Genomic DNA, 15,000 nt, shown 5'->3' with positions numbered 1-15,000 from the left:
TTCAGTGAGTTCACTGAACTCTCACAGAGTTCTCACAGCTCCAGCAGATGTGTCCACATCCCCCCAGCTGTAAATAACCCAGCTCCTGCTTATCTGAGCGAGCTTCTGAACAGAGCATATCGCGCGCTAGTCTGGAGGCTGATCTGCTGATGGACATGTGATGGTTATAATGCAGTTGTTGTATCGGCTATCGTTATGAGTGTTTATTCTCTCACCATCTGGTAGTACGACACCAGCGACAGAACCGGCTCGAACTCATTGACGCGGCACATCTTCCTACACACCTCCGCATCCGCGTCAGTCTGAAACACAGAGTTATAGAGCAGCATTATTACAGCGTGTGGGCCTGAGGGCTAAACAGGTGAGCTAGCGCACCAGTATCTGCAGCAGCTCCTCCAGGTAGCAGGCGATGAGGGCGTGGTCTTCGTGGAGTGCCCAGCTGCGCTGCTGAGAGTCCTCACGGTGCCGCGCCAGATCCCCGAAGATCACCTGCAGCCGCTGCTGGTCGTGGCACACCTGTCCGAGCGGCAGATCCGTGCTGAGAGCGAGCGACTGCAGCACCTGCTCCAGCTGCACCTGCGCCCCGGGCAGCGCCCCCTGCAGACGGCCCACCACCACGCCCACCGCCACCCGCGACAGCTCGCAGCTCAGACCCGTGTTCCGCCGCACCAGCTCTGTCAGCTCCGCCCCGATCGTCAGCGGCAACGCACACTGGGTGGAGCCTGCCGGAGGGCTGAGTGACACAGGGGGCGGGGCCAAAGGCCACTCCGACTCTGGGTGGGGCTCAGCAGCAGGCTGCACACCCATTGGCTGAGGCGCCGGGCTCTCTTTAGAAAGGTCTGTAGGAGGAGGCGGAGCCTGTGAGCTGATTGGCTGAGGCTCCGGAGTCTTTATAGACAGGTCTGGGGGAGGAGGTGGAGCCTGTGAGCTGATTGGCTGAGGTGCCGGGCTCTTTTTAACAGGCTCTTCCTGAGGGGATCGGTCAGGTGGAGGAGGGGGCGGGGCCTTGCCACGTTTTGGCACAGGGGGCGGAGTGCTGCTGACACTAGGAAGACTGACATCTGAGGAAACGCCTGAGTGGGAGGAGCCAGAGTCTAAAGAGGCGGAGCTTATAGACAGAGAAGGTCCAGGAGGAGCTACAGAGCTGGGGGTGGGGCTTGTGGAGGAAACTCGCAACGGCACTGCAGGATCTGTAAACACAGACACACACAGTCACTCAGGCAGGTGTGTGTGTGTGTGTGTGTGTGTGTGTATGTTTTCCACTCACCGTTGCGTTGTTTATTCAGTGCAGGTGGAGTTTCAGGTGCTGCTCTACGAGGATGAGGAGGAACCTGCGACACATACACATCATTAGTCCACACACACACACACACACACACACACACACACACACAGACAGACAGATAGACAGGGGGCGTGGCCTGTGTACCTGGTAGAGTCCGGGAACACTAGCGGTGTGCTCTGACATCGGCTCACTGCCCTGGCAGCTCTGGGCACGGCTCAGACCAATGGGTGGGGGGGTCCGGTTTAGACCATTGGGCGGGGGGGTCTGGCTCAGCGACGCCTCACTGGAGGATGACGGGATCTTAGACTTGACGCCGGAGGGGGTGGGGCTTCTGCGGGACAGCGTCTCCTTCCTGTGGTGGATCAGCTTCCTGTAGAGCACAGATACAGCAGTGTACCGCACCTCAGTATACAGGAACAGAACCAGAACACTGAATACAGCATACGACAGCAGCAGCGCTGAGACACTCACTGCAGCACGTCTCGCTGCTCCAGGTTGTATTTTCCTCCGTTGGTCATCGCTACGTTGTGGATTGCTTCAATGGCGAGATCAATAGACTGCAGCACCTCGTCCTGCTCCGGGGCCTGCAGACAGACATGAGCAGACGATAGCAGAGATCAGTGATCTGCAGAGAGCTGTACGAACACCTCAGCTCACTGCATGATGCGGTGTGTGCTGCGTCTCTCTGCCGCAGAGTGTTCAGGGGGGTGTGTGTTCATATACAGGGGTTGGACGGTGAAACAGAAACACCTGGCCAGCCACTAGTGGGCCCCAGCGGTCCTGCAGGTGCGCCGCGAGATTAACTCTTAATACTATACTATCATTTCTGGATGTCTTCCTTAAGCTGCATTAAAATGAAGTGATGCACTCTCTCCTGTTCTCTGATTGGTTACTTCAAACTCACTGCAGAAACAGCCTCATGATGGCGTCTGCAGCCGCACATCAGTCTGTTCATTCAAACTCGCTGCAGAAACAGCCTCATGATGGCGTCTGCAGCTGCACATCAGTCTGTTCATTCAAACTCTGCGTGAGGTGGCAGTGAAAGTCTGTCTGTGTGTGTTTCTGTGTGAAGTATTTAATATTTCCTCATGGTTGTCTAAATGAATGTCCTGTGAGTGTTTAATAACGGTCGCGCGCGCATGCAGGAGGATCCAGCGGGGCTCAGTGCTGTTTCTGCTATAGACGGTAAATAATCCTGCATATGAGCTTCAGACGCGCTCAGGTGGAGCTGTTCCTGTTCCTGTCAGCGATCTCCCAATAATACCCAGCTGCAGACTCCTCCGCCATCAGATCCACACACCTCCACAGATTTAGGCTGTGGTTCTGTACTCTACATGTGTCTGTATATTCATGAACAGCAGATATTCAGTCAGTCCAGTTTGAAGCAGAAGCTGGTCTCTCTGTTGACCCGTGGTTCTCTTTGTATTTGTTTTTTTGTATTAAATTATATATATTTATATTTATATAGAAAGAGTTTTAATATACGTTATATAGTTTTAGTCTCATATATAATTACATTAAAATAAAATTATGTATTTTTTATAAAATGCTGATAATAGAAAATAATGAATAATAGAAGGCACAACACATGCATAATATATATATATTTATCATTCATTCATTTTCTTTTCAGCTTAGTCCCTTTATTAATCCGGGGTCGCCACAGCGGAATGAACCGCCAACTTATCCAGCACATGTTTTGTGCAGCGCGTGCCCTTCCAGCTGCAACCCATCTCTGGGAAACACCCATACACACTCATACAATATGGACAATTTAGCCTTCCCAATTCCCCTATAGCGCATGTGTTTGGACTGTGGGAGAAACCGGAGCACCCGGAGGAAACCCACACCAACACGGGGAGAACATGCAAACTCCACACAGAAACACACACTGACCCAGCCGAGGCTCGAACCAGCGAGCTTCTTGCTGTGAGGCGACAGCGCTACCTAATGCGCCGCCCTATATATATATTAACTCCACTGTCATGTTCATCAGACCGCTCTGTCTCCAGTCCTGCTGTGTGTATTATCATCCTGACACACACCACCGCCTTCAGGATACGGTGTTTGACCCATTGGGTTCTGGATAAATCTGGGTTATCAGCCGGACGGGCCTTTCAGACAGCTTCCTCTGGCCTCCACAGCTCCTCCTGCTGGATGTGCTTCTTCTTCTTCTTGGTGGTTTGCTGACATTACTCTGGATAGCAGCTCTTGATCATCACACACACTTGCTGTTGCTCACAGACACACACCAGCACCCTGTCCTCTTCTGAACTGGCCAATGGTTCAGTTTAATTCTCAAACCCCAGTATATGTGTGTGTGTGTGTGTGTGTGTGTGTATAAATATGTAGAGAGAGAATGTTTTGAGCTTCATAATGTTCAGGATTAACTGTTTAGAGTGTGAAGAGCCCTGTATGGACCAGAATATACCTCTCAGAACATTCCACACACACACACACACACACACACACACACACACACACACACACACACACACACACACACACACACGCACACACACACACACAATGCAATAATAGACAATAAACTAAAAAGAAAAGCAGACATGAGTGCAGACGCTGATCTGATCAGTGTAGAGTTGTGTTTGAGCTTCAGCATGACATAATAACACTGTGTGGGTCTATAGTGTGTGTGTGTGTGTTAGATATTTTTCTGTGTACTATTTGTGTGTGTATGAGTGTGTATTATTGGTGTAATGTGTGTGTGTGCGTGTGTGCGTGTGTTCTGACCGGTATCTTCTGCAGGTAGGCCGCCGGGATGTAGCCGGTCTCCCCGGAGCTGCAGCGGGTCGCCAGCCACCAGTGCGCGCTGCTGCGCTCCAGGATCAGGAACGCCTCTCCGGCGGGGAAATGCAGCGCGTTCCGCTCCGCAGAGCTGAAGGAGAACAGAGAGCGGTACATCACCGACACGGAGCTCACAGCACCGGCTACCGTCACACCGAGCAGACCGACCGAAAAGCGCAGCGGCGGCCCGTAAACACCGCGCAGGACGAGCAGTGGAGCGCAGAGCCTCCGGAAACAGCTGATTCACCAGAATCACGTGACCTGCTGGAGCTCAAGCACACACCCGAGGCATAGTGCTGTGTGTGAGAGAGAGAGAGTGAGTGAGAGAGAGAGAGAGAGAGAGAGAGAGAGAGAGAGATCTATAGCCGTAATCAAACACTGAGGCAGAATATAATTGTAATATTATAAGGTTATATATCTGACAGTGTGTGCGGCGGAAGTGGACACAGGCGGTGCATCGCTCAAACCCGTCCGTGTGCGCTGATCAGCATGGCGGCGGTACGGCTTCTGTGCCCACGGTCAGCGCTCAGACTGCGGCTCACCTGCAGCCAACAGAGCCGGTAACACACCTGGAGGAGAGAGAGAGAGAGAGAGATAGAGGGGAGGGGGATTGAGAGGTGGAGTGTATGTCTGTGTGTGTGAGGGACTGAAAGATGGAGTGAGTGAGTGAGTGAGTGTGTGCTGCACTTTTTAGTGCACTGCGGGCTGAGGCTTGTCACGTGACCACACACACACACTGTGACACAGTTCTCTAATGGAGTTATTTTTTATATATGGAGTGTGAGCTGTAGCCAAACTAAATCAGAATAAAATAAACTCAGAGCCTTTGCATAAGAGGATCGATACTCATGTGTGTGTGTGTATGTGTGTTATTGTAGAGTGTGTGTAGTGCGCGGACACAGACTCGGCCCTTTCGATGATGAGCAATACCAGAAGACCTCCGTGTCCATCATGCAGAAGGAAGCTCCAGCAGGAACCGTCATCTACAGCTACAGCCCTCGAGGATTCAACATCAACGGAAACACCGTGTTTGGGCCGTGTGCTGTCCTGCCGCCCGCCATCCTGCAGTGGAACGTGAGTGCAAATACACACACAAACACTCTGAATACTGTAGGAGCACTGACCGTAAACACTGACCATAACAACTCAATTCTTCTGTATTTACTCTTATGACAACAACCATAACACTGTAAATCCTGACTGTAAACACTGACCATAAACACTGACCATAAACACTGTAAACACTATAAACACTGACCGTAACACTGTAAACACTGACCGTAACACTGTAAACACTGACCATAAACACTGTAAACACTATAAACACTGACCGTAACACTGTAAACACTGACCGTAACACTGTAAACACTGTAAACACTGACCGTAACACTGTAAACACTGACCGTAACGCTGTAAACACTGACCGCAACACTGTAAACACTGACCGTAACGCCGTAAACACTGACCGTAATGTTGTAAACGCTGACCGTAACACTATAAACACTGACCGTAACACTATAAACACTGACTGTAATACTGTAAACACTGACTGTAATGCTGTAAACGCTGACCGTAACACTATAAACACTGACTGTAATACTGTAAACATTGACCGTAACACTGTAAACACTGACGGTAAACACTGACCGTAACACTATAAACACTGACTGTAATACTGTAAACACTGACTGTAATGCTGTAAACGCTGACCATAACACTGTAAACACTGACCGTAACACTATAAACACTGTAAACACTGACCGCAACACTGTAAACACTGACCGTAACACTGTAAACACTGTAAACACTGACCGCAACACTGTAAACACTGACCGTAACACTGTAAACACTGACCGTAACACTGTAAACACTGACCGTAACTCTATAAACACTGTAAACACTGACCGTAACACTATAAACACTGTAAACACTGACCGTAACACTGTAAACACTGTAAACACTGACCGTAACACTGTAAACAATGACCGTAACACTGTAAACACTGACCGCAACTCTATAAACACTGTAAACACTGACCGCAACACTGTAAACACTGACCGTAACACTATAAACACTGTAAACACTGACCGTAACACTGTAAACAATGACCGTAACACTGTAAACACTGACCGTAACACTATAAACACTGTAAACACTGACCGCAACACTGTAAACACTGACCGCAACTCTATAAACACTGTAAACACTGACCGCAACACTATAAACACTGACCGTAACACTGTAAACACTGTAAACACTGACCGTAACACTGTAAACACTGACCGCAACACTGTAAACACTGACCGTAACACTATAAACACTGTAAACACTGACCGCAACACTGTAAACACTGACCGCAACTCTATAAACACTGTAAACACTGACCGCAACACTGTAAACACTGACCGTAACACTGTAAACACTGACCGTAACACTATAAACACTGTAAACACTGACCGTAACACTATAAACACTGTAAACACTGACCGTAACACTGTAAACACTGACCGTAACACTGTAAACAATGACCGTAACACTGTAAACACTGACGGTAAACACTGATCATAACACTGTAAACACTGACCGTAACACTATAAACACTGATCATAACACTGTAAACACTGACCGTAACGCTATAAACACTGACTGTAACACTGTAAACACTGACTGTAACACTGTAAACACTGACCGTAACACTATAAACACTGACCGTAATACTGTAAACACTGTCCGTAACACTATAAACACTGACAGTAACACTGTAAACACTGACTGTAACACTATAAACACTGACTTTAATGCCGTAAACACTGACTGTAAACACTGACTGTAACGCCATAACACTGACTGTAACACTATAAACACTGACCGTAACGCCGTAAACACTGACCGTAACGCCGTAAACACTGACCGTAACGCCGTAAACACTGACCGCAACGCCGTAAACACTGACCGTAACGCTGTAAACACTGACCGTAATGCTGTAAACACTGACTGTAACACTGTAAACACTGACTGTAACACTGTAAACACTGACCGTAACACTATAAACACTGTAAACACTGACCGTAACACTGTAAACACTGACCGTAACGCTGTAAAACTGCCTGTAACACTATAAACACTGACCGTAAAGCTGTAAAACTGACTGTAACACTGTAAACACTGACTGTAACGCTGTAAAACTGCCTGTAACACTATAAACACTGACTGTAACGCTGTAAAACTGCCTGTAACACTATGAACACTGACTGTAACGCCGTAAACACTGACTGTAACACTGTAAACACTGACTGTAACACTATAAACACTGACCGTAACGCCGTAAACACTGACCGTAACGCCGTAAACACTGACTGTAACGCTGTAAACACTGACCGTAACACTGTAAAACTGACTGTAACACTGTAAAACTGACTGTAACACTGTAAACACTGACTGTAACACTATAAACACTGACTGTAACGCCGTAAACACTGACCGTAACACCGTAAACACTGACCGTAACGCTGTAAACACTGACCGTAACGCTGTAAACACTGACCGTAACACTGTAAAACTGACTGTAACACTGTAAACACTGACTGTAACGCTGTAAAACTGACTGTAACACTATAAACACTGACCGTAACGCTGTAAAACTGACTGTAACACTGTAAACACTGACTGTAACGCTGTAAAAATGCCTGTAACACTATAAACACTGACTGTAACGCTGTAAAACTGCCTGTAACGCCATAAACACTGACCGTAACGCCGTAAACACTGACCGTAACGCCGTAAACACTGACCGTAACACTGCAAAACTGACTGTAACACTGTAAACACTGACTGTAACGCTGTAAAACTGACTGTAACACTGTAAACACTGACTGTAACGCTGTAAAACTGCCTGTAACACTATAAACACTGACTGTAACGCTGTAAAACTGCCTGTAACACTATAAACACTGACTGTAACGCCGTAAACACTGACTGTAACACTATAAACACTGACTGTAACGCCGTAAACACTGACCGTAACGCTGTAAACACTGACCGTAACACTATAAACACTGACCGTAACGCTGTAAAACTGACTGTAACACTGTAAACACTGACTGTAACGCTGTAAAACTGCCTGTAACACTATAAACACTGACTGTAACGCCGTAAACACTGACTGTAACACTATAAACACTGACTGTAACGCCGTAAACACTGACTGTAACACTATAAACACTGACTGTAACACTATAAACACTGACCGTAACACTATAAACACTGACCGTAACACTATAAACACTGACTGTAACGCCGTAAACACTGACTGTAACACTGTAAACACTGACTGTAACGCTGTAAAACTGACTGTAACACTATAAACACTGACTGTAACGCTGTAAAACTGACTGTAACACTATAAACACTGACCGTAACGCTGTAAACACTGACCGTAACGCTGTAAACACTGACCGTAACGCTGTAAAACTGACTGTAACACTGTAAACACTGACTGTGCTGTCTCTCTTGTGTGTGTGTGTGTGCAGGTGGGCAGTCACTCAGATATCTCGGTGGAGAGTCTTTCTCTGTTTTACCTGCTGGAGCCGCAGATCGGTGAGCCAGACTGAGTTTCTCCAGAGTCACGGCATTTTCTCCACAAGCGTTTATTTCTGAACATAATGAAGTGTAGCATACTGCTGTAACAGCTAACGGTTAGCGTGCTAGTGTTTCAGCAGGAGTGCGAGCTCAACTTTGATCATTTTGACTAACGTTATTTTTGAGTGTTCAGTGTTGGTCGTAGTGTTTGTCTGATTGTGTGTGTTGTGTAATGGAGACGCTGTGTTCAGTGTTAGCCTGTGTGTGTGTGTCTTCTCAGAGGTGCTGGTGTTGGGGACCGGGGCCCGCACAGAGCGCCTGCATGCAGGAGTGCTGGAGGAGCTGAAGAAGAGAGGCATCGCTGTGGAGGTTCAGGACACGGTGAACACACACACACAGACACACACACACACACAGTAGATATTCAGGACACAGTGAACAAACACACACACACACACACACACACACACACACTAACACTCTGACCGCTCCTCCGCAGCCCAACGCCTGCGCAACCTTCAACTTCCTGTCCAGCGAGAGGCGTCTAGCAGCGGCCGCTCTGATCCCGCCCCCGGCCGGCAGCAGGTGAAGCAGAGCATCATGGGAGATGAAGTCACCTCACGTTTGTGTGTGTGCGTGAGTCTGAATGTAGAGGGAATAAACAGATTGTGTGTGTGTGTGTGTGTGTGTGCTAATCTGGTAATCTGTCTCTCTGTCCTCTGTGATAGTGGGTTAATCTGAGCTCATATCTGAACACACACACACACACACACACAGATGATCAGATTGACTGGAGCTGCTGATCTGTGTTTATATGATGCTGTGTCCTCCTGTACGCTCCTCATAACACACTGCAGACAGAGTTGTGTTCAGATGTGCTGTAGAACAGGATGTTGGATCAATAAATGATGACAGGTTTCCCAGCGGCGTCTCACTGAGCTTTTATTAATATTAGCATGAGTTATAATCATTCCCACATCCCCACAGGACGATCAGTGCAGTCATGGACTATTCATCTAAACACTAAACTCTGTGTGTGTGTGTGTGTGTGTGTGTGTGCTCTACATGTGGAGTGTTCTGGGTCACAGCTCTGATCATTATAGCTATAGCTTTAATACAGCTGACCAACAATCACAGTGTGAGTTGTGTAGCAAACAAACTGTATCAATTATTGAACAGGTAAAGGTGTGTGTGTGTGTGTGTTCACACCGCCACCGGCGAGAGCAGCCTTCGCTCTGACCGTCCAACAGGTTTGATTTATTCTGGAGAAATAACCGACTGAAGCGCGTGTGTAGAGCGCCGTTTGTGTTCATGTTAAAGAGCGAGTCTGAGACCGTGTCCACACACACACACACACACACACTGGTATTTGAGTTCTCCCTTTCCATGTTAACAACACCTCTGTCCACATGAGATGCGCTGTGATGCATGCCAACGGGGTGATATGCAGTGTGTGAATTATACATTGTTGATCGAGGGGCGGCGGGGGGTGGGGGCTCAATGTTCGATGATGTTAGTTTGTGTAATAAATGCTTCAGTGAATAAACTCGATGTATTAACTTAAACTACATCTAATTTATTAATAGAGTATATTTACGTTGTCGTGTGTTGTGTGGGATAGGCTATTCAGTGTATTCCTGATGAGCTATTTTCAGCTTACTTCAGGTCAAACTGTTCAAACGACGCATTCATTTGACGTTTCTTTTAGGCTTTGTGTAGAAACACACACCTGTTTAATGAGAAATCAGTGTTGTGAACTCTTACCGCGCTCTAAATCTGCCGGCGGATTATGCATTCACAATGGACCGTTGTAGGGGTGGTCAAATAGACATTCATTTCTGTCATTCCCTTTAATAATCAGAGGTCGCCACAGCGGAATGAATCGGTAACTATTCCAGCATATGTTTTACACAGCGGATACCTACAAAGCGGTTTCCTGGAGGAAACTCACGTCAACACAGGAAGAACATGCAATCATGCTACCCACTGCGCCACTGTGACGCCCCAAACAAGTCATATGAATCCTATTTATCACCGTTTGACAGTAACGGAGGAACGCCGCCAGATGTAGCGAAGTTACTGGAGTAAGAGTACACATCTTTAAATGAAGTCTACTGTGCCAGTAGCCTAGTGGTACTGCGCGCTGACATATAGCACCAACATGCTCACGACGACCCGAGTTTGATTCCCGGCTCGAGGTCCTTTGTCGATCCTTCCCCCTCACTGCTCCCAATGCTTTCCTGTCTGAGTTCTCTACTGTCCTGTCATAATAAAGGTGAAAGACCCCTAAACAAAGTAAATGTAATTTATTACTACCCTCTTCTGCTGTACCCGGAGTTACAGAAACTCTTCACCCTGGCCGGAGTTGTCAGAACGTTTGGATTTCAGTCACCAGATACTGCGTTTACTGTGGACGAACAGCGAAACCGTGTAGAAAAGAGTGTGGTGTTGAAACAGCCGTGATCGTGTGGACAGAACCTGAGTTCAACACGCGGTTCACAGGAGACGTTAGACGTCTCAGTCTTCGCTAACGGTAATTTGTGCACTACATTACAGAAACGGTCTTTTCAAGACGTTCGGCTAATTTTGGGCTCTCGCTGGCGGCGGTGTGAACACTTGGGTACTGTAGACATGAGTGATCCTGAGGATGAAGACGAAGATGGTGTTCTAGTGAGGGACGAGTGAGATTAATGAGTCGGGAGCGTCCGCCGGTGTGGACTGATGCAGAACTCGGGGTCAGCAGTGCACAGAAACACTGACCCCTGACCCACAAATGATCACCCCTCATCCCTGTGCTGACTGATTTGATCTGATCTGGGTTGTGCAGGTTGTTTGGCATTAGCGTCACTCATCGGAGTCCGCGTCTGCGTCCCGCGGGTCCCGGCAGCTGAACTCTGACCCTGTGATGCGGCGGTACAGGTCCATGATGTCCTCGGTGTCCGTCTGGAAGTGCGTGGAGGGATCGTACGAGCGCGAGATGAAGATCTGCAGGAAGACACATCAGCAGTGCTACGTGACATCAGCGCTAATGCCTGTTCACACCAAACACGATAATGACAAATATGAGGATGAATAAATTAGTGTCCACACACACACACACACAGAGGAGCGCTAACAATCAGTGTGTGTGTAGATACTGCTGTTAATAGTGTATTCTCTGTGGTGTCCGGCAGGTGTCAGTTTCAGTGTGCTGCTGAACACAATCAAGCTAATCAATCAGTCCATTCAGCAGCCGTAGTCAGTCCTGCAGCATTTACACACTTCAATATTTACACTTCAGTCCTGCAGCAGGACTCTCAGAACTTCATCTATTAGTTCATTATTCCCTATGGTCATACCAGCCAACACTCCCGTTATTCCCGGGAGTCTCCCGTATTTCAGATCCATCCCCCGCCACCCTCCTGTTTTGTTATTTCTCCCGGAAAACTCCCATGATTTCACCCTGGCCCCCTGCCCTCAGCTATTTGGTACAGTCTGTAACACCCCCGGTTCTACAACTTCAGTATAGTGTCCGTTTGCAGCAGCCGCCGGAAACCCGGTCGGAAGTACAGTTACTAACTCAGTTCTCATCTGTGTTATTCAGACACCATAACCCCCCCACTCCCACCCCCCCACTCTCCCGGATACTCAAGAGACAAATGTTGGCAGGTATGCCCATGGTGTAATCAATAGTCTCCCGGATAGTCCTGATCTGGCACCTCATTTTACTGATCCCTCTCCTCACTCGCTCTTCATTGCTTTTCGTCCATGACCCTCCTCTGGTACTATGCCGGATCCATTACCCTGATCTGTTCTGGAACCTCACAATTTACAAATTAAGCACAGGCGATGTTACCTGACTCCTGCGGCCGTCGTCCGTCGGGACCATAAGGTTACTGACCGACACGAACCTGCGGACAGAGAGAGTGTCAGTGATTGGCCAGTACCAATGATGCACTGCTCAGGTGCGGGACTCACTTCTCCAGGATGGGCTCCAGCAGCGCCAGCCCCGCCTGCACCTCCTTCTCCGGGTTACTGGTCTCCACCATAGTGCTGACACAGGCGATGTACTTCCCTTCAGACGCCACATTATGAGTGTAGGACACCAGACACACGTACACATCTGCACACACACACTCACAGTTACAGCAGTCGAGCGTCCCCTACACTGCAGAAAATGCTTTTCTGATTACAGTAATGCAGTCAGGTGTCTGCTAAAGTGGGCCGGCCTAAGGCATAGATCCGACCTGACTTGCGGTTGAGCTGCGCCTGCGGGATGATGATCTGGCAGGAGTTGGCCTCGTGGGTGTTTTTGATGGGGTGGTTGAGCAGGCACAGCACCCGCACCACCCGGCCCACCTTCTTCACCCGCTCCGGCAGATAACTGGGCTCAGCGATGAGCTGCTTACAGCGGAAGACCTGCAGGAGCACATGGAGCATCAGACCGGCTCATGACCCGCTGGCGAGGAGCGTGTCTAGTGCGGAAAAGCTTATTCATGCTGTGATGAGCTCTCGTTAGCCTACACTAATGTGCTATTATCTGTGTGTGCTGATGATAAAACTCTAGACATATGATCATATCAGATCGGCTCTGTCAGCACTGCTTCAGCTCCCTATTAAACATCAGATACATGCTCAAACCTCATCGACTCCCTACAGAGCCCTGGACGGCTGAGCTCCAGTACTTGAGGAGCTGCTGGTGTTTTGAAGCCCCTCATGTCCACTACACTCAACTCATCCTGGATTAATTGATTAATTCTAGAAACACACTTCCCAACAAGAAAACATAATGTGAACGGTGTCTCGGCTTATGTTAGTCTGTTTCTCCTCTTACTCCGGTCTCCATAATCTTGGACCAGCCTGTATCCTGAACAGATTCCTCAGCTCTGGTCTGCTTGGTTTGTGTTTCTGCATCACTGGATTTGCTCTTCAGTGTTTGGGCTTCCAGCAGTGACGTTTGCCTCACACTGAACTGAACTGAACTCTGAACACTGGACTGAACTCTGGACTGGAGCAGTTCCGGTTTACTAGACCTTCATCTGTGTTCTGCTGCTGTGACACAGTCTACACTGTAAAAGCACTGGAGAAATACAGAGGAACTGACTTGAGTGTTTCTGCTCACCTCTCCCTCCGACCGCACCGCTGACACCCGCCCGCCCTCCAGCACCACCTCCTCCACCCGTCTGTTCAGCAGGAAGCTGTTCCCGTAGACAGCGCTGAGCCTGTGGACACACACACCTGTCACATCATACACTGACCCCAGTCTGATGCACACTGACTGACACTGGCCCCATGTGACACACTGACCAACGTCTGATGCACAGTCACACACACTGACACACCGACCCACGTCTGACCCACACTGACCCCAGTCTGCTGCACACTGAATGACATGGACACTGACAACACTGACACACACCAACCCACACCTGATCCACAAACCCATATCTGACACACACTGACCCACACTGACACACCAACCCACGTCTGACCCACACTGACCCCAGTCTGATGCACACTGACTTACACTGACCCATCTGATGCACACTGATTGACACTGACCGACACTGACCCCCATCTGACAGACTGACCTACACTGACCCCTGTCTAACACACAGTGACCCACCCTGACCTAAGTTTGACCCACACTGACCCATGTCTGATCCACACTGACCCCAGTCTGATGCACACTGACCCATCTGATGCACACTGATTGACACTGACCCCCATCTGACAGACTGACCTACACTGACCCCTGTCTAACACACAATGACACACACTGACCCATGTCTGATCCACACTAACCCAAGGTTGGGCCACACTGACCCATGTCTGACCCAAACTGACCCCCATCTGACCCTCAGTGAACATTGTGTGAACCTGAGCTCACCTGACGAACCCCTGCGGCAACTCTCCGAGGCCAAACAGCGGGTACAGGTACGGGCTGAGGTTGTAGCGGGCCAGAGACTCTGAGTACAGCTTGATCCGGTTGATGGTCAAAAGACACGGCTGGTCCAGATACCTGTACACATACACACACACACACACGCACACACACGCACACGCACGCACACACACACACACAGTGTGTGAAGTACAGAAACACTGCTGTATATCTGAGTACTGTACGCTGTGTGCTGCGCTACTGTCCCACATCACTGTATGGTGTGTGTATGTGTGTGTGTGTGTGTGTGTGTTTGTGTTAAAACACCTTAGCAACATAACTCAAAACCCTACCAACCACCCGTAACACCTTAGCAACAGACCATAAGACCCTAACAACTATTTAAAGTATGCTAGCAGCCTGATAGCTGTTCTCTGCAGTGCGCCATTTGAGATGTATAGTTATACAA

General features: G+C 48.6%; 3 protein-coding genes across 3 annotated transcripts in view; 1 reads left to right on the top strand and 2 right to left on the bottom strand.

The window, feature by feature from the left end:
• The window catches only part of LOC130215965 (NCK-interacting protein with SH3 domain-like), an 8,406-nt gene extending 4,099 nt beyond the window's left edge, over positions 1 to 4,307 (bottom strand). The window contains exons 1-6 of the mRNA XM_056447837.1: positions 4,037 to 4,307; positions 1,757 to 1,869; positions 1,430 to 1,655; positions 1,268 to 1,331; positions 376 to 1,190; positions 216 to 302 (exon numbers count right to left, since the gene is read on the bottom strand). Coding sequence (XP_056303812.1) covers positions 216 to 302; positions 376 to 1,190; positions 1,268 to 1,331; positions 1,430 to 1,655; positions 1,757 to 1,869; positions 4,037 to 4,207 — 1,476 coding nt within the window. The 5' untranslated portion in view covers positions 4,208 to 4,307. The remainder of the gene's footprint in view (positions 1 to 215; positions 303 to 375; positions 1,191 to 1,267; positions 1,332 to 1,429; positions 1,656 to 1,756; positions 1,870 to 4,036) is intronic.
• A 72-nt stretch (positions 4,308 to 4,379) lies between these two features.
• On the top strand, positions 4,380 to 9,591 carry ndufaf3 (NADH:ubiquinone oxidoreductase complex assembly factor). Its single transcript, XM_056447843.1, has 5 exons — positions 4,380 to 4,650; positions 4,969 to 5,164; positions 8,620 to 8,686; positions 8,949 to 9,049; positions 9,168 to 9,591. The coding sequence occupies exons 1-5, from the start codon at positions 4,580 to 4,582 to the stop codon at positions 9,255 to 9,257; spliced, it is 525 nt and encodes a 174-aa protein (XP_056303818.1). The 5' UTR covers positions 4,380 to 4,579; the 3' UTR covers positions 9,258 to 9,591.
• Positions 9,592 to 9,593: 2 nt separating this feature from the next.
• Positions 9,594 to 15,000, bottom strand: part of zgc:112334 (uncharacterized protein LOC619199 homolog) — an 8,643-nt gene continuing 3,236 nt past the window's right edge. Inside the window, exons 6-11 of the mRNA XM_056447844.1 lie at positions 14,538 to 14,669; positions 13,770 to 13,869; positions 12,895 to 13,066; positions 12,626 to 12,770; positions 12,504 to 12,558; positions 9,594 to 11,653 (exon numbers count right to left, since the gene is read on the bottom strand). Of these exons, the coding sequence (XP_056303819.1) occupies positions 11,513 to 11,653; positions 12,504 to 12,558; positions 12,626 to 12,770; positions 12,895 to 13,066; positions 13,770 to 13,869; positions 14,538 to 14,669 (745 nt within the window). The 3' untranslated portion in view covers positions 9,594 to 11,512. The remainder of the gene's footprint in view (positions 11,654 to 12,503; positions 12,559 to 12,625; positions 12,771 to 12,894; positions 13,067 to 13,769; positions 13,870 to 14,537; positions 14,670 to 15,000) is intronic.

Source organism: Danio aesculapii, chromosome 22 (genome assembly GCF_903798145.1).
Source record: "Danio aesculapii chromosome 22, fDanAes4.1, whole genome shotgun sequence".
NCBI lineage: Eukaryota > Metazoa > Chordata > Actinopteri > Cypriniformes > Danionidae > Danio > Danio aesculapii.
Note: the sequence above shows the minus strand (reverse complement) of the source record. Positions and strands in the feature narration are given on the sequence as shown.

Coding starts and splice junctions, on each gene's coding strand:
- ndufaf3 (XM_056447843.1), top strand. CDS start 4,580: ATGGCGGCGGTACGGCTTCTGTGCCCACGGTCAGCGCTCAGACTGCGG. Junction 4,651..4,968: donor ACCTGCAGCCAACAGAGCCG/GTAACACACCTG, acceptor GTGTTATTGTAG/AGTGTGTGTAGTGCGCGGAC. Junction 5,165..8,619: donor CCGCCATCCTGCAGTGGAAC/GTGAGTGCAAAT, acceptor GTGTGTGTGCAG/GTGGGCAGTCACTCAGATAT.